The 20,270-nt window shown below is 43.1% G+C and overlaps 1 protein-coding gene across 2 annotated transcripts in view; it reads left to right on the forward strand.

Moving 5' to 3' along the window:
- Positions 1-20,270, forward strand: part of dhfr (dihydrofolate reductase) — a 66,510-nt gene that overhangs the window by 21,079 nt on the left and 25,161 nt on the right. For both annotated transcript variants that reach the window (XM_069936483.1, XM_069936490.1), the window contains exon 4: positions 10,944-11,070. In XM_069936483.1, the coding sequence (XP_069792584.1) occupies positions 10,944-11,070 (127 nt within the window). The remainder of the gene's footprint in view (positions 1-10,943; positions 11,071-20,270) is intronic.

The following is a 20,270-nucleotide window of genomic DNA, read 5'->3' on the forward strand; positions in this document are numbered from 1 at the left end:
TCGGTGGAGGAAAACTGTGGCGCTACGATCGAAGGGAACTCTGCCAGGATACGCGAGGGTGTTGTCGGTGTGACAGTATATAGAAATGTTTTTAGGAGATCAATTGGGAAAGGTTTGTTAGAGTAGGTCACATGCAAACATTTTAAAACAGATATTTTTTGAAATACTGGCTCTTCACACCTTTTTGCCAGAGCTTTGAAGAGTGCTCAAGAGACTTCACTAATGGGTTGTTGTTTACAAAAGCATAGATGAAAGAGCAGGTTGGCTCTGCTATTGTCTGCAGTAGACTTGCCGTTGTAAGAGGGTCATGTGGTTTTGCAAGCAGAGAGAGCGAATCAAACAGGCTTTCTCTCAATCTCAGTGTGTGTGAGAAAAAGAGAAAGGGAGACACAGATCACTTGACAGTGTCAGCCAGCAGAAATTGCTGGGACTGGAACAGGACAAGCTGGCAAGCTCCAGTTTGGAAAATGGCCTAGTCAAAGCTCTTATGGTTCATACAAGAGGAGAGGACTGGCTGTCTAATGTTTTACTTGGAATAAGAGAGACATAAGGGAACTCTGTGGTGACCTGAAATAAAGAGGTTATCATCTGGAGAACCCTGAAGGGGCAAGTTTCGTCAGCAAGACACTGGAGTGGAGTTGTGGATGCCCTGGAACAACAAATCTCTCTCTGAAAACCGACAAGAACCTTCCTGAGCCATAACCATTTACCTTTCGAGCACCAAAGCCTGGTGAACTTTATAGATGTTAAATCCTGTGCACAGTATAAGAATTGCCTGCAACCAAAGAACTTGAAAGAATGAGAAGTCAGATTAGACTGTGAACCAAAGAACTTTTCTGAACTTATACACACATTGCATACAATTGCGCTTAGAATTAGAAGGGGGTTGAATTGTGTTAAGTAAGTCAATAGAGTTAAGTTGATGTGTGATTCTATTTTCATGTTTAAAGATAATTAAAAGCAACTTTTGTTTAAGTAACCATTTGTCTTGGTGAATATCTATATTGCTGCTGGGTTTATGGGTCCTCTGAGCTTGTAACATCGGACAAAGTAGTAGAGTTGAGGTGGGGGGGGGAAGTAACTTGGCTTCCCCCATGGACAATGTTTGAAAAGACCTGGCGTGCACCAAACACAGCCCTTTAAGGTCCACCAACAGGCAGTGGGCTCATGGGAAGTCTGCTCCCAGGAGCAGATGCGTCACTGACACAATCATGAATGTCCACGTGAACCAGTTGCTGCCAGAATGGTGCAGGTGCCTAAAGTTCTTGTGGTGGTGTTGGAGCTACCCTCAGTGCCGAGCCCAGTTTGCCATTCCGGGTGTCGTAAGCCGAGGGGGGGGGGGGTGGTGAAGGACCGTTATTTCAGCACTAGTGTCAATGAGGAAGCGCCTTCCTGACAGAGAGTCCCACACATGGAGGAGGCTGTCACACAGGGTGGGTGGCATCAACGGGCACCCCATCGTTGGTGATAATAATGGTAATGGTGGGTAGGGGGTCCATTTGCCTCTTCACTTGCTGTGGCCTTGTTGTTAGTTGTATGTGGGGCACAGCAATCTGCTCCACTGAAGTGATACTTTCCTTCTTTGCTCTCCAGAGCACATCCACATGGGCCACGACTTTCCAGGGGTCACTGAAGTCTTCATCATCATCAGCGAGCAAGAATTGGATATCTTCGGGCAGCTGCTCCAGGAAAATCTGCTCAAAGAGCAGACAAGGCCTGTGCTCCTCAGCAAAGGAGGGCATCTTGCTCATGAGTGTGGATGGGGCCCTGTTTCCCCCATGCCATCCTCGTGCAACAATTGGGTGGTTCGCGCATTCCGTGAGAGCCAAAAGTGTGGATTAATAGCTTCTTGAGAGCATTGTATTTGCCTTGCTCTGGAGGCTGCTGCAGGAAGTCGACAACTCTTGCTGCCATGTCCTGGTCGAGTGAGCTCACCACATAGTAGTAGCGTGTAGTATTGGCAGTGATCTAATCTTTCGGAGGTAGAACTGGGCCTTTTTGAACCACACGTGTGGTTGCAATGCCTAGAACGTTGACAGCTTCAACAAAACTGCATGAAGAGCCACTTCGTCAGTCATCTTCAAGTCCAACTGGTAGTTGGACTTGTTGGGGTCACCAATGTAGTATGCATGTTACCAAGAAGTGTGGAAAGAATGAAGCACACCCAAGAAGTCGAGGACTATTTTTTTGCACTGGCAACTCCACTTATATTCTCTCCCCTCTGCTGACGACAGGAGTGATGTCACGGCAGCGCCAGCCTCTTATTGGTTGGCGTTGCTTGTTGCTTCCCGCCGAGCAGGTGGTCACCTGGGACGAAGGTCATTGGTCCGGGTTGTCAGCCATCTTGTTTATCAGGTTGCATCCTGGTTAGTGGGCTGCTACAGTCTCCATATCACTACAATTTGGTAAAAACATTGTTTGGCCTAATTTATTTCTTAGAAATGGTCTTGTTGAAAATAGCAGAAGATTGTGTAATGAATTCCATACTTTTTTTCATCCACACTCTTAAGTAACTGACCATTAACCCTGTACTCAGCCTTCTGGTTTGTCCTTCCAAATTGCATCACCTCTCACTTATCTGGATTGAACTCTATCTGGCACTTCTCTGCCCAACTCTCCATCCTCTCTATATCCTTTTGTAACATTTGACAATCCGCTCCATCCACAACTCCTCCAACCTTCGGATCATCTGCAAACTTATTAACCCATACTTCTGGCCCTTCATCCAGGTAATTTATAAAAATTAGAAAGAGCAGGGGTCCCAGAATAGATGGTTGCAGTACTCCACTAGTCACTGACCTCGAGGCAGAGTACTTTCCTTCCACTATGACTCTCTGCTTTCTTCCTCCAAGCCAATTTCTTTTATCCACAGCCAAGGTTCCACTGATCTCATGACTTTCTGAATGAGTCTATCATGGGGGACCTTATAAATCCTTGCTAAAATCCATATAGATCACATCTACTGCCCTACCCTCATCAATTTATTTTATTTACTCCTCAAAAAAAACTCAATTAAGCTTGTGAGTCATGCTGACTATCCTTGAGTAAACATTACTTCCCCAAATGCTCAGATCCTATCCTTAAGAATCCTCTCCAACAGATTGCACACCACTGACATAAGCCTCTCTGGTCTATAATTCCCAGGATTCTCCCTATTTCCTTTTTTAAACAAGGTGACTACATTTGCCATTCTCCAATCCTATGGCACCTCCCCTGTGGCCAAAGAGGACTCAAAGATGATAGCTACTGCTCCACCTATCTCTTCCTTCAATTCCCACAACAACCTGGGGTATATCATATCTGGCTCCTTGGACTTAAAAATCTTGATGTTTTCAAGAAGATCCAACACTTCCTCTTCCTTAATCACCACATTGTGCAGAACACAATCCTATTCTGTTCCAGCATCACCCTGATCACTTGTGAATTATGAAGCAAAGTATTCATTTAGTTCCTCCCCAATGTCCTCTGCTTCCAGCACGTTATGTCCTTTATCAGCCCCACCTTCATTCTCGTCATCCTTCTGTTCTTCACATATGCATAGAACGCCTTGGGATTATCCTTAATCCTTCTTGCCAAGTCCTTCCCATGTCCCCTTAAGTTCTTTCCTGGCTACCATATACTTCTCATGAGCTCTTCTGATTTCCTACTTCCTAGCTAATGTATGCTTCCTTCTTTCACTTGACTAGCTGCCTTACCCATTTCCTTTTCCTACCATCTTTTCTTTGTCCCAATGGGACTAACCTATTTTGAACCCAGCACAAGTGATCCCTAAACTTCCTCCACAATAGTTCTGTGCTTTCTCCCTTGAACATCTGTTTCCAATTTACTCTCACTCATTCCTGCCTCATCCCATCATCATTAGCCCTTCTCCAGTTAAGCACTTTCCCATTTTGTCTGCTTTTATCCTTTTCCATAGCTATGCTAAAGCTTAAGGAGTTGTGGTCACTCTCACCAAAATGTTCCCCCACCAAGAGGTCCACCACCTGATGAGGTTCATTACCTAGAATTAGATACAGTATGGCCTCTCCTTTCATTGGCTGGTCCACATACTGTATCAGGAATCCTTGGACACACCTGACAAACTCATTCCCATCTGTCCCTCTTGCAATGAGGAGGTTCCAGTCAATATTAGGGAAGATGAAATCACCCATAATTACAACCCTGTATTTCCTGCACCAATCCAAAATCTGCCATCTTATCTGCTCCTTGATCACCGGAGGCTATTTGGGGGCTGTGGATACTCCCAGCACAGTTATCGCTCCCTTCCTATTTCTGGCTTCCACCCACACTGACTCAGTGGACACTCCCTCTACAGCCTCCTCCTTTTCTATATCTATGATGTTATCCCTGGCCATTAATGCTATTCCTCCTCCCCACCCCACCCCACCCCACCCCCCCTCTCTTACCACCCATCCTATTCCTTTTAAAACACCTAAACCCCGGTACCTGCATCAGCCAATCTTGTTCTTCCTCCAGCTAAGTCTCTGTAATGGCTGCAACATCATAGTTCCAAGTACTGATCCATGCTCTAAATTCATCCCCTTTATTCCTCATACTCCAAGCACTGAAATAGACACATTTAAAACCCTTGAACTGGCTGCATTTATATTTTGTCCCCTGCCTGTCCTTCCTCACAAACTCAGAACACATAGCCTCATGCTTTTGACCTTTAGCCCTATTCTCTGCACTCACATTCTGCTTCCCACCCCCCCTGCCAAACTAGTTTAAACCCTCCTCAATAGTTCGAGCAAACCTGCCTGCCATGATATTGATTTCTTTTTAGTTCAGGTGCAGCCCATCCTTTTTGTGCAGGTCAGGCCTTCCCCAGAAGAGATCCCAATGATCTACAAATCTGAACCCCTGTACCAATGTTTTAGCCAAGCATTCTTCTGCCTCAACTTCCTATTCCTACCCTCTTTGGCACATGGTACAGGGAGCAATCCTGAGATTACCACCCTTGAGGTCCTTTTTAAACTTTTCTAGTTCCCTATATTCCTTCTTCAGGACATCATCATTACTCCTATTTATGTCATTGGTCTCCATGTGGACCACAACATCTGGGTACTCACCTTCCCTGTCCAGAATGCTGTGAACTCTATCAGAAACATCCTGATCTTGGCACATGGGAAGCAACATATCATTCGGGAGCGTCTATCTTGTTCACAGAACCTCCTATCCTCTCGTCCAACCATCACCATAGCTCTCCACTTCTCCCCTTCCCTTCTGCGCTGAGGGGCCAACCTCTGTGCCAGAGATGACCACCACAACTTGTCCCTGGTAGATCATCTAGTCTCCCCACCATTTCCCCCCCCCCCCAACAGCATCCAAAACAGTATTATTGAAGACAAGAATGACCACAGGGGTGCTCTACACTGTCTGTTTATTCCCCTTCCCTCTCCTAACAGTCACCCAGTTACCTCCCTCCTGATGTTTAGGGATGACTATCTCCCTAAAGTTCCTCTCTATCACTGCCTCTGCTGCCAGAATGATACAGAATTGCTCTAGTTCCCTAACTCTGTCTCCCAGGAGCACCTCTTGAAGGTGTAGTCATCAGAGGCAATTGTCCTGTCCCAGATATCCCACATCCTGCAATTGGAGCATTCCACTGCCCTAGCTGTCTCCATTATTCTTTTTTAATTTAAATACAAATATCTTAACTGGCCTTGCCTCACTGGAATCCAGCTCGTCCTCGTCCTCTGCTTGCCAAAGCCATGTGAGCCAAAGCCTCTGAGGTCCCACTCCTACACTGGGCCAGTCGCACACTGGTTGCTCTGCTTGAGCTACTCTTTATTTGTCACTACCCCTTATCTTTATTACTCCTCCAACCAATCACTGTTCTGTTTAGCCCTTAACCTGCCTTCCGTTTCCTTTTAAACTGCACTCACCTCCAAATGGTTCCTGACACTTGCACTCCCTTGGTGCACTGCAACTTCCACACCTCATCCATCACCCTTTGTCCTAAAAAGGACAAGGTTACACTAAGATTCAATGATACAAAGCTTCTGAAATTCCACAATAATACTGTCAGGATTAGATGGTGTCAGTTGTTGGATCATTATAGACGCTGCTGCCCTTTTTGTCATGGCATTGCAGAGTGATTTTTAAACAGATTAGGATGTGTTGTAATCAATAGAAATAGTGCTCCCACTGCCCATTGTACACTGGAGCTACCCCATCCACCAAGAAGGGAACCGTGCCAGCTAAAGGGTTCCTAAGGGGAGGAAGAGAGATCTCTGCAATTCTTGCCCTATTTTTCTGACCTTGGCAGTCAAATCAAAGCTGTTGACAACATTCCCAACGAATAATGGCACAGGTATTGCCTTCCTTAGCTAGCAAGGCATCCCCAGTGCTAGCTCATTCTGAAGTGCCATAGTTCAAATTGCTACCACCTTGTCTGTAATACCCTTAATAGTCAGACTGGCATGAATCAGCCATTTCATTAGCAAGATTTTTCATTGCAAAGGCCGTTGAGGGGCTTTTTGAGAAGTCTTGGAGGCCCAAAATGGGGGTGGCAATAATCCATCTCCATCATGGCCCTTTGCTCACAGCTTTGTACAACTGAGTGCAAGGATCTGCAGATGCTATGATTGCAGTAAAAACATTAAAATGCTAGAGGAAATCAGCAGGTCTCGCAACATCCATAAATGTATGTAACCAATGTTTAAGGCTTGAGTCCTTCTTCAAGGTATGGCTGCTGGTTATCCACATAGACACCCCACAAGCCAGATAGCAAACACCTTCTATTTCATAGGTAGCCAGTGGTATGCCTTGGTGCCGCCCACCCAATACTTTCCATTAGTAGTCAAGATGATGTGTGAGTGTTATTAAATCTACATCTGCAACTTCACTTTAAGGTAGCATTCCCTTGCTGGCAGATGGATTCCTTGCCCATTAAGGCCAAGGGGGATAGTGACAGGAAGGCAGATATGATATATAGGCAGGTGTGACCTACGAAAAGCCATCTCCTGGGTGAATTAAAGATTCCAGACAAACATGGAAACAACAAAGGACTGTAGCTGGGCCTTAATGACATAACTTGCCTCAAAACCAAATACAGTGAAATCGGAAACAGCAAAGCTGAACTCCCAGATGAACTCAATACCTTCTATGCCTGATTTGACTACCAGAACAAGGAAGAGCTACTGTGCACCGCAGTGTCCCCTGATGATCCTCTACTGTCCGTATCTGAGGATAATATGCAGGCTACCTTCAGGAGAGTGAATACAAGGAAAGCATCTGGTCCGGACAAAGTACCCAGCCAAGTACTGAAAAGCTGTGTTAACCAACTTGCCACTGTATTCACTGGTATCTTCAACATCTTACTCCGGCAGGATATGATACCCACCTGTTTCAATCAAACCTTAATCCTACCTGTGACCAAGAAGAGTGTTGTAACCTGCCTTAGAGACTACTGACCAGTGGCAGTTGCATGCACAGCGAGGAAGTGTTTTGAGAGGCTGGTCTTGATGGACATCAGCTCCTGTCTGAGCAGTGACATGAACTATTCCAATTTTTCTACAGTGGTAAAGATGCCATCTCACTGGCTCTACGCAAAGCACCAATTATTTATTTTTAAATATTGTATTTACAGAATGGTAATTTATTGTAATTTTATACCTGTAATGTGTAATACTGCTGCAGCAAAGCAACAAATTTTGTGACACATGGTCATGACAATAAGCCTGATACTGATCCTTAACACATCCACAATCTACATCAGTACTGGAGCACCACAGGACTCTGTTCTTACACCCCCTACCCACCTCCCCCCCCCCCCCACTATACTATGACTGTGTGGGTTGGTATGTTAATAACACCATCTACATATACCATCCACGGTAGTGGATTGTATAAAAAGGGGCATGAGTCAAGACAGGATGGAGATTGAAAACTTGGCCTAATGATGGAACAACAACAACCTCACACTATATGTCACCAAAACCAAGGAGCTGATTGAGGACTTCAGGAGGGGAAAACCAGAGGTGAACGATCCAGTGATTATTGGGGATGGAGAGGGTGAGCAAATTTGAATTCCTGATAGTCACTATTTCAGATAACCTTTCCTGGAACTAACACATGAATGCTATCCTGAAGGAAACACAGCAGCCCCTCTATTTTCCAGGAGTTAGCAGAGGTGTGGTATGACATCAAAAATCTTGGAAAACTAATGCAGATGTCAAGTAGAAAGTGTGCTGACCAGTTGCATCACGGATTGGTAGAGGGGTGTCAATATCTCTGAGTTGAAAGCCCTGAAAAAGGTAGTACGTCACAGGAAAAACATCCCACCCTCAAGAAAATCTACAGGGAGAGCAAAGATCCACACCACCCAGGACATGCCCTGTTGTCACTGCTGTCAAAGGAAAGAGGTATCAAAACCCGTATCACCAGATTAGGAATCAGTTGCTACTCTACCTAGCATCAGACACCTAAACGACAAACTCAATCAGGAACTCCTTTAAGGACTCTAATTTAGAACATTATTTATTATTAAACGTTTATTGTCTGCATTGCAGTCAGTTTGCGCTGCCGCCTTGTTTACATTTCTCTGCTTTGGACATGTAGCTTGCCTTGATTACAATTTGTTTTACACCACGGATAAGTAGAAATTCTTACTGGCCTACAGGAAAAAGAATCTTAGGGTTCTCTGTGATGTCATGTATGTATTCTTGAGCTAGTTTCATTGTTAAATTGATGGCACGCTTCCATGTCGGTAAGGGTAAAGTGAATAGAATCTGAAAAAATCCCTATTGAATGCATGAGTAACCAACAGTTTGACTGGGTGGAATGCAGGTCATATTCATAACTGAGAATTTTAAAAAAAGGTATTTTAATGTATTTCTTTGCAGAAGATGAGCACACAAAATATTCACAATTTAAAATGCTTGGTGAATAAAGTTTTCAGTAAAGCAGACCAGTTAATCACTTCTCACTCTTGGAGTCTTCTTTGTCACTGGTCTCTTGATTCGGTGGTGAAGCAGGTTTGGAATGTGATGGGTAGACCCAATTCAGCTGCCTTTGACTGTAGGTGTCATGTATAGGGGTGTCAATATCTCTAAGTTGAAAGCCCTGCAAAAGGCTTGGTACAGTCTGTCCCACTGGGGTTTGAGCCAGATTTTTTTCTTATTGTCAGGAATCCATAAGCATACCAAATGTTGCTGCTTATCCCCATCATGAATATATCAGTAACAGTGGGTGGCCCTTAAATATAAAGGATAGAAACCATGTGGAATAAGAGGAACTGGAGCTTCCAGCTTCTTGGTTGCTTTAATTCTCAGTCACAAAGAGGCCCTTTAGCCCATCAAGTACCCATATATTAACATCATTCTACTATTGAACTGTTCACACTACATTAAGTGTTCAGCTAAATACTTCTCAAATGTTGTTTGACCTGTATCAGTGGTGGAGGTGTGACCATCAGATGGTGCCAGACACCTTGAAAACCCTGCACATACTGTGTATTAGTCCACAAAGCCTTTACAGAGTAAATGTGCAGGTTCATCGATAGATCAAGAAGGGAATGGCAGCCTGAACACACTGAGGCACAACATGTCCAATGGGATTCACTCCTACTGCTTTGGCAGCAAAATCTGCCCATGCATTACATTGAGGAATTTCATCTTCTCCATTAGTGGGAGCTGTACATTTGATCATTGTAATTGGATAGCAGAAAGGAGATTGGCAACTAATTGTGGTCTTCCCGAAGTGGTGAGGTACTTGTGCATTTTCCATAGTTGGTCAAAATTATGAGCAACTTCACAAGGATATAGGCTTAGTGGAGTCCAGTCATACTTTAAATAGTTCCGCTGACCTTATCTGTCTCACATCATTGCATCCCTTTGGCTATAGGGTCTCCAGTAGTTGAGTAACCAAGAAATCAGTTAGGGTATCATCCTGAATGGGTATGATGCACAAACTCTACAGAATAGAATATTGGCTTACTGTATTACAACAGCTGCCGTGGGGAATATGGAAGGAGTTTCCTCTGGCTTAGTGTAAGTGCCGTCTTGTCCCATTTAGGAGACATTATTAAGCCAATGGACCCAAGTCCCTTGGATGGTTGGGCAGTATAACTCAAAGAGGAATGTAGACCTGTATCAGGCAGTAATTGGGAAAAGTATATCTGCTTCAGGGGATAACCCCATAGGCATGTTTTTCTTGGAGCAGAAGAGCATGAAGTTTGACCTGATTGAGGTGTACAGAATCGAGGAATGTCAATATTTTAATGTGATTGAAACACAAAAGTCTGCAGACTCTATGATTATAGTCAAAAGAGATGCTGGAAGAACTCAGCCTGAGCCCTTCCTGAAATTTCTGTAATACATCTTTATATGGATGCTGCGAGACCAATGAATTTCTCCGGCATTTCTGTTTAGATGGTAATAATGAGAAACGGTTTCCCTTGACAGAAGTGTCGATGGTCACAGGAGGAGGTTGGAGATGTGGAGAGGTTTTGAGGAAAATGGGGTTGCTGCAGACGGAGCCTCAAACAACATTTGAGAAGTATTTAGCTGAACACTTAATGTAGTATGAACAGTTCAATAGTAGAATGATGTTAATATATGGGTACTTGATGGGCTAAAGGGCCTCTTTGTGACTGAGAATTAAAGCAACCAAGAAGCTGGAAGCTCCAGTTCCTCTTATTCCACATGGTTTCTATCCTTTATATTTAAGGGCCACCCACTGTTACTGATATATTCAAGCCATTTCTTGAATCGCTATTCTTATTGCTCGAATATATGTTTTGCTGCCAGCTCCCTCTTTTCAAGCTAGCATATCCAAAATGGTTTCACATCTATTCTCACTCTGGCGCACTGCTGCAAGATTACTTTTGTTTTACTAAACTGATTGGAAAAAACGCACAAACCTTTCCTCTTTTTAAAATTCCTGTATCATTGTAATAATGTCAAGCCACAGAATGAAGTTGTTGTGTGCTTTGTTCTTAGGGAGAAGCCAGAAGGTGCACATTACCTAGCCTGTGACTTTGACTCTGCATTGGCTCTACTGGATTCACCAGACCTACAGGACAAAGTCGACCTCGTGTGGATAATCGGAGGTAGTGCCCTCTACAAGGTACAGTGCCCTTTGGACTTTGTGATTACCAAGAACTAGAGGGTGATGTGAATATTTAAAGGTATAATTTGTTGTAGGTTATTCACTGATGTTGGGTCCTTGAAGTGGAATGTTATGAAAGAGTGGGTTGAAGATGATAAAATAGGAGCCTGACTAGGCTATCACTGTAGTTGATGTGCCCCAGACTTCATCTCTTCTGCCTGTTTCCCATAGTCCTCAATTAATGAATCATTTAAAGAGGGAGTAGAATGTATCCAATAATCTAGTCTTCACAACGCTTTAGAGTAGAAGATTTTGGATACTTGCCATGTACTGTAAGAAGTTACTGTGCACCACAATTTTAAATAATTGCCTCTAATCTTTTAACTTTGATTTGAGAAGCTTTGTCTTAAAGTTGATGAAGGTGTAGTTGGATGAATTCTTTGGCTTGGCTTCGCGGACGAAGATTTATGGAGGGGGTAAATGTCCACGTCAGCTGCAGGCTCGTTTGTGGCTGACAAGTCCAATGCGGGACAGGCAGACGCGGTTGCAGGGGAAAATTGGTGGGTTGGGGTTGGGTGTTGGGTTTTTCCTCCTTTGCCTTTTGTCAGTGAGGTGGGCTCTGCGGTCTTCTTCAAAGGAGGTTGCTGCCCGCCGAACTGTGAGGCGCCAAGATGCGCGGTTTAAGGCGATATCAGCCCACTGGCGGTGGTCAATGTGGCAGGCACCAAGAGATTTCTTTAGGTAGTCCTTGTACCTTTTCTTTGGTGCACCTCTGTCACAGTGGCCAGTGGAGAGCTCGCCATATAATACGATTTTGGGATGGCGATGGTCCTCCATTCTGGAGACGTGACCCACCCAGCACAGCTGGATCTTCAGCAGCGTGGACTCGATAGTTTGCTTCTAAATTGTATAATTTATAATGTTTTGTAGAATTTGTGGATTTCCACCTTTGTAGATCATTGGGGCCAAATTTGTGATTCTGGTTGTTACGTCTCTGTTACTTGGGAGGCTTCTTTAATAACTTAGAGATGCAAAATTCAAATAACAAAAGAACGTTACTTATTGATGTCTTCCATCATGTCAGGAAATTGTTCACACATATACATGCCCCCCCCCCCCACCCCCCCACAGTGATGCATTACAATGACTATAGTGAGAAGGTTGTATTCTTACGCAGTTACAAAATAGTTCACATTTTCCTGATTATATAACACCCCTCCTTCTCAAGATAAAGAAAAATGTAGTACTCTTTATCACTTTCTTTCCAGTACAACTTAAGTAACTGAACTTATACTCTAGTTTATTTACACAACTATTTTTAAATTTTTTTTTCTTTGGCTTGGCTTCGCGGACGAAGATTTATGGAGGGGGTAAAAAGTCCACGTCAGCTGCAGGCTCGTTTGTGGCTGACCAGTCCGATGCGGGACAGGCAGACACGATTGCAGCGGTTGCAAGGGAAAATTGGTTGGTTGGGGTTGGGTGTTGGGTTTTTCCTCCTTTGCCTTTTGTCAGTGAGGTGGGCTCTGCGGTCTTCTTCAAAGGAGGCTGCTGCCCGCCAAACTGTGAGGCACCAAGATGCACGGTTTGAGGCGTTATCAGCCCACTGCCGGTGGTCAATGTGGCAGGCACCAAGAGATTTCTTTAGGCAGTCCTTGTACCTTTTCTTTGGTGCACCTCTGTCACGGTGGCCAGTGGAGAGCTCGCCATATAATACGATCTTGGGAAGGCGATGGTCCTCCATTCTGGAGACGTGACCCATCCAGCGCAGCTGGATCTTCAGCAGCGTGGACTCGATGCTGTCGACCTCTGCCATCTCGAGTACCTCGACGTTAGGGGTGTGAGCGCTCCAATGGATGTTGAGGATGGAGCGGAGACAACGCTGGTGGAAGCGTTCTAGGAGTCGATATTGCACTGGCGATATGGGAATGATGTAGTATGTTGCTTCGCAATTTTGTGGATTTGGTGTGACCATTGGGCTCTGTGTTGGTACACATATAGGTGATATAGCTTGTTGGGCTTCACCTGACAACTGTTGGGTTGATGTTTCAGTGTTAGTGGTTGAGGTCTCTTCACTTGATATGGTGTTGCAGGCTTTGCTGGTATTAATGCTTTCTGCTTCATCACATCTTGTGTCGGCCTGATGTGAATTCTGTTCCTCAGCTGATTGCCGGAGTCTGTCTCATCAATCTATGTTCTTGGTGTCTCAGCTTCACTGATGACCTTTACTGGGGTCCACGTTTTCAACATCAACTCTTGAATATGCACATGCTGCCCTCTGAAGAGTTCTGGCGATGTTTGTGCCTGTTTGTTATCATGTTGGCGTCTTTCATCTTGCGTGTCAGCCGGTCTTCTTCTGGTTTCCTCCTGGTCTTCTGGAGGGTGTATTTTGGTTGGCAGATTTATATTATATCTCCTGCCATTTAGACGTTCTGCCGGGGACTTCATTATCAGCCCTTAAAGATGTTGCTCGTAATGATAATATGGGTAATATTTTGTTTCATGACCCTTAACTAGTGTGCATTTCACAGTTTGCACTTGTCTTTCAATGAACCTATGACCTTAGGGTATGGGGTATGGGAATGATGTAGTGATAACAAACCCATACTCTGCAGCCTGCTTTCTGAATTCTTGTGACATGAACTGTGTTCCATTATCGCATATTATTTGCTCAGGTATTCCTTGTTCAGCAAGGAGTGCTCTTATATCTGAGGCAATAGTTTACGCTCTCGGGTCTTTCTCCCTTTTGATGAATGGAAACGAGAAGTAACAAGCTACTATTAAATACCACTCTTGATTTTCAGTGAACAAGTCTGCTCCCACTATGTGCCATGGCCTCGCAGGTACTTTTCTGGAAATCATTTCCTCTTTTTGTTGTGTGTTTCTGTTGATCCTTTTGGATATCTTCTTCATCTGGATCTCATAATTGACAGATCAATTGCAACAGTAGCTATCCAGACCTAGAATTACTGGTCCATCTGCATTTACTATGTAGAATGTATAGAGAATGTTCTTTCCCTTATGGCAGCCATTGATCTTCATTCTCCCTAACTGCTTGATCATGGGTCCACCATAGTCCATTAATGTGACATTTGCTGTTTCCAATGCATCGTCTTTTTGATACCCTTTTATTATGTTCTCTGAAAACATCTGGCGGTAGAGTCTGAATGGAAGGGTGTTGCTTTGTGAACCAGTATCCAGCTTCACCTTCAGGTTAAATATCTTGAGGTTGTTCTGAATTGTCCTCAGTATTTTGATCCTTGTGAACAACTTGCTTCTTTCTTTCCTCTCACCCGACATTATGTCCAGTATTTGGGTGTCTGAGTCCTCATTGTTGTTTCCTTTTATGTAGTGGATCTTTGTCTTTTTTCCCTGGTATTACTGTACATATCAGACTTGCACATCTTCATCCAGTGGTTGGCTTTACCACTGTTTCTACATTCAGAACCGTATGCAGTGCATTTGTTTTGGTCATTGTAGGGGTGTTGTCTGCCGCATTTCTTGACTTAAATGCACCCAATGACTTGGCCTCCACAATAATCTGTGGCAACAAATTCCATTCTTTGGCTGAAGAAATTCCTCCACACCTCTGTTCTAAGTGGAAGCTGTGCCCACTTGTCCTTGACTCTCTCTACCATGGCAAAAAAAAATCTTTCTACATCTACTCTGTTCATACCTGTCAATTCCAATGAGTACAGGCCAAGAACTGTCAAACACTTCTCATTTGATAACTTTTTAAACTATATTTGTATATTTGATAACTCATCTCATACCTGGTATCATTATTGTGAACCTCCCCTGAACCCTCTCCAATATCAGGCTCACTAGTGCTTTATAAAGCCTCAATGTCACATCCTGCACATCAAAACACATCATCATATTTTATCCCTCTTGAAATGAATCCCAACATTGCATTTGCTACCTTCTCCACCGACTCAACTTGCAAGTTTACTTTCAGGCTATCCTGCACGAAGACTCCCTGGTCCCTTTGCATCTGGGTATTTTCAATTTTCTCCCGGAATATATAAAAAAATAATCTGCCCATTTATTTTTTTTTCTGCCTAAGTTCATGACCATGAACTTTCTGACATTGTAGTCCATTTGCCACTTCTCTGCCCATCCTCCTAATCTACCCTTCTGCAGCCTTTCTGTTCCCACAACATTACCTGCTTCTCCACCTCCCCTCGCAACTTTGCTACAAAGCCAGTAATTCCATAATCCAAATCATTAATAGACAGTGCCCTCCATAATGTTTGGGACAAAGACACTTTTTTCCTTTATTTGTCCCAATTTTAAATTTGTAATCAAGCAATTCACCTGTAATAAAAGTGCTCATTCCAGATTTTATTCTCTGTGTGTGTGTGTGTGTGTGTGTGTGTGTGTGTGTGTGTGTGTGTTTGTGTGGTGTGTGTGTGTGTGTGTGTGTGCGCGTGCTCTTCTCAGCTTTTGAGCTTTTGATCACCTTTGGAGCCTGTAGTTGTCATTTTTCAACATGAGGAGCAGAGTTGTGCCAATGAAAGTTAAAGAAGCCATTATACAAACTCCACACAGACAGCACCTGAACTCGGGTGAACGTGGAGCTGCGACCCCACATTCCACATCAGGACTGTGCGTAAGATTGGGAGCAGTGAGACGGAAGCTTATTTTGTTCCTGTGATTTAAGCCTTTCTTGGGGTGGGGGGGGGGGGGGGAGGCTGAAAAACAAGAATGAAACAATAAAAGACATTCCCCAAACTTTAGGATTACCAAAATCAATGATGTTTGGAACATCATTAAGAAGAAAGAGCATATCAGTAAGCTCAATAATCACAAAGGGACTGTTATTCCAAGGCTGATCTCCACTGCTGATGACATCAGAATTCTCATCATTACGAAGAAAAATCCCCAAACGAATGTCCGACAGATCAGAAGCACTCTTCAGGAGGAAATGTATATATAATCGATGACTACTGTCGGCAGAAGACTTCATGAAAAAAATATACAGAGGCTACACAGCAAGATGTAAATCACTAGTTAGCCACAGAAAGGATAGCCAGTTTACAGTTTGCCAAGTAGTATTTTTAAAGAGCCTGCAGAATTCTGGAAAAGGTTCTTGTGGAGAGATGAGACTAAGATAAACCTGTATCAGAGTGATGGCAAGAGCAAAGAATGAAGGTGTAAAGGAACTGCCTAAGATCCAAAGCATACCACCTTTGCCATGTTTGCATCTTGCATTGCTGCTTCGAGTTCTGTTCATGAAGTCTTCTGAAGAGTGTTTCTGATTTGTTGAACATATGTTTGAGGATCTTGTAACAGCACCTATTTACCCCAGTTTACACACAATTAAAGAATACGCTTACTCATTTCTTTCAGCACACATTTGAGTCGTCTTTATTCTTCTCAGACATAACATTGCAAGGTGGTTGACAGGACCAGGCAGCACCACCACCAATCTCCTGTGCTTCCATCAAATACAATGTCCATCGCCTCTACCACATCCTTTGCCACTACGATTCCAATCAGGTCAACGGAAGGAATTCTGTTGCGTGCCCAAAGCCTGGACCTGTGTAGATAGTACTACTCTAACTCAGTTATCTTTGATTGAGAAGGTGCTGGTGCTTCACAAGGTTCAGTAAGCATTTGCTCCTGCGGACTAGGGGAATTAGCCAATCGTTCTATTTTCATTACAGAGGTCATGAACATAACGAGGTCTACGTGCTCTGCCATCCGATCAAGGGTGGATATTTGAAAGATACTCACCAAATGTCCTTGAACGTGATGAGATAAACATCAAAGGAACCTCGTTCCTAAAAATGTCTTAATTATGATGAAAATTCTTCTGTCAGGAGCAATGGAGATTTTCCTTGGAATAACAGCCCCATTGCAATTATTGAGCTCACCAGTGCTCTTTCTTCTTAATGGTGTTGCAAACTGTTGATTTTGGTAATCCTAAGGCTTGGGTGATATCTCTTACTGTTCTTGTTTTTCAGTCTCATAATTGCTTCTTGGATTTTAATTGACACAACTCTGGTCCTCGTGTTGAAAAATGTTAACGACAGTCTCCGAAGGTGATCAAAAGCAGAGAGGCAAACCTAGCTCTCATGTGCCTGCACTAATGAAGCAATTAAACAGACCAGAGTACTCACAAACACCTGTGAAACCAAATGTCCCAAACATTATAGTAACCTGAAATGAGGGGACTATGTTTAAAAAGTGCTTTAATTTCTACATGGTCAAACAAAAATGTATACAAATAACCTTGAATAAAATCTGAAAATGTCCACTTTAATTTCATGTAAATTGATTGATAACAAATTTAAAACTGTGGAACATGGGCAAATAAAGGAGTAAGTGTCTTTGTCCTAAACGTTATGGAGGGAACTGTGCAAGTAAAAAGAAGCAGCCCCAACACTGACCCCTGTGGAACACCAGTAGCAACTGGCAGCCAACCAGAACATGATCCCTCTCTGCTTCCTGCCAATCAACCAATGCTCTACCTTTGCTAGTGTGTTTTCTGTTATACAGTGGGTCCTTGTCTTAAGTAGCCTCTTTAATGGCACCTTGTTAAAGACCTTCTGAAAATCCAAATACACAACATCCACTGTCTCCTTTATCCAGCTTGCTTGACACAACTGGTTTGTCAAGCAAGATTTTCCCTTAAGGACACCATGCTGGCTTTGGCCTATTTTGTCATGTGCCTCCAAGCACTCAGTAACCTCATCCTTGATGTTTGACTCCAGCATCTTCCCAACCACTGACTTCGAGCTAACTGATCTATAATTTCCTTTCTGCTGCCTCTCTCCCTTCTTGAATAGTGGTGTGACATTTGCAATTTTTCCCAGTCTTCCGGGACCATACCAGAATCTTGACTCATAACCAATGCTTCCACAATCTCTACCACTATTTCTTTCAAAACCTGAGGGTGCAATCCATCTGGTCTGAGCTGCCTTAAAGGTGGTACATGTTTTACTGGAAGGGACAGTAATGCAAGGAACGTCTGCTATATGAAACTAAATTTATTCAGAATATTAGAGATGTAGAGCATGGAAACAGGCCCTTGAGCCCAATTTTTCCATGCTGACCAAATTGTCTACCTAAGCTTACCTCATCTGGCTCAAATCTCCAAACCATTTCTATCCATGTACCTATCTACATGTTTAAAAGATCACAATTGTACCAATTGCCACTTCTGGCAGATTGTTCCACATACCAACTATCCTCTTTGTGTGGTGGGGGGCAGGGGGGAGGGAGAGGTGTCTACCCCATAATCTATTTAAATATTTTGCTGAGCATCTTAAATCTATACCCTTTTGTAGACTCTCCTACCCAGTGGGAAAAAGTTAATGAATATTTACCTTATCTATGCTCACAATTTTGTGTCTATAAGACCACCCCTCAACTTCACACCATCCAGGGATAAAAATGCCAGACTGTCCACCTTCTTCTCATAACCCAAGCCTGCCAGTCCCAGGATAAAGTCCTTGTGAATCTTTTCTACACCTATTCCAGCTTAATAATGTCTTCCCTATGGCTGAATGACAGGATCTGCACACAATATTCTCACCAATATTTTGTACAGTTGTAGCATGATGTCCCAGTTCTCGTACCCCATGTTCTAACTGATGAAGTCAAGCATACCAAATGCCTTCTTCACCACTTTGTCTACCTGTTTTCACTTTCAAGGAGCTGCATGCCTGTATTCCCCGATCTAAAGTTACGGTCTAAATCTGAACGTCATTCTAGCCACACTGTATGTTTACATCAGATGTTCGGTGTTTCTCAGGCCAAAGATGCCAATTAATTTGAGAAAAATATTTTTAGTTTAGTGTTTGCCCCTTAAATAAATTCACAGTATGTGAACAGTTGATAGAGGTATTCTCCTGATCCTCCACTATGGCTATATGGAAATACCTGAACTCTCCTTCACCTGACCCCAACAACAATTTCAGACGCTGTATTGTCCCTGCCCCTTCAATAGTGTTGCACATTGAGCCTTGGACATGGGTGAAGTTTGCAGCGGTGAACAAAAGAACCAAAACTGTCTCTGCTACATCATTACGCATTCCTCGTGTGAACACTTTACTTAGGCTGTAGAATTTTCAGGAACGTTCAAGTCCAAAATGTGGCTTTTTCTTTAACAAAAATGTTAATTTGAATTAGTCATCATTTCCAAGTTTTCATATCAACAGCAATTGTTTTTTTTAAATCCCATCATTTTACAAAAAGCTGTCAACCAAATGTCTTCAAAGTAACTGATTTTCAAAGCTTTTGTAATTTGCTGTCTGTCGTGATCTTTTTGTCAATATCTGTAACAAGACAGGTTGATGCCCCCTATTGTGTTGTCTGACACATTGCTGTCTAATTTAAGCAGTCTATTAGACCTGATTTTTACGTTGACTTAAAAGATCATTGCTTCGATTCGGACCTTGCTTTTGAGGAAGTTAAATCTGATTGTTTCAAAAGAAGTGCATGACTGTTAAGTCTTTGCCAAAATCATTTGGATTACAAATGAGTTGTAGAAACAGCATGAGGAAACTCTTGCCAGTATTGCAGTGTGAACATTTCCAATCAGAGGAATCTTTCTGCCTTGAGCTTTTAACAAATAGCTTTTATTTATGCCATTAATGCCCTGTCGAGTGTTATAAGTGGAGCTTTCATTACATACTGGCTAATTGGAAGAAGCTTGTGGAAATTCCTTCTGTATTTTTCCTATCCAGTTTATAAAAATATCAATGACATTTCATACTGCAGCATCAAGTATTTTTATTGAGTGCACAATAAGATTATGGAAAATAGATGATTATACTTGGTTTGCTTTCGTCTGTATTTGTACTACAACCTCCAGCTGCATCTGGAGTTGGATTCCTTTGAATCAAAGATTGGAAGGTGGTAATCAAGAAAATCTGCAGTTGCTGGGGATAAGTGCGGTACACAAAAATGCTGGAGAAATTCAGATTGCACATCATCCATAGGAAGTAATGCAGTTGACGATCTCGATCTGAAACAGGCCAAAAATAAAACAGATGCCTTAATGAGGTGAGGAGGAGGAACCAACACAGGTTAACAGGCAAAAGGTAATGTATGCAGGGAGAGGGGAGAAGAGAAAGAAACTGAGAAAGGATAGGGGGAAGAGGGCAGATACAGGGGCTAAGAAAGATGGCTCTGATGGAAGGAAAGGAAGGGGTGGGGAACTGGGAGAAGGGAGGTGGAGGGATGAGAAAGAGAGACTGGGGCAAGGGGGG

The sequence above is a fragment of the Narcine bancroftii genome, chromosome 1 (genome assembly GCF_036971445.1).
Source record: "Narcine bancroftii isolate sNarBan1 chromosome 1, sNarBan1.hap1, whole genome shotgun sequence".
Classification (NCBI taxonomy): domain Eukaryota; kingdom Metazoa; phylum Chordata; class Chondrichthyes; order Torpediniformes; family Narcinidae; genus Narcine; species Narcine bancroftii.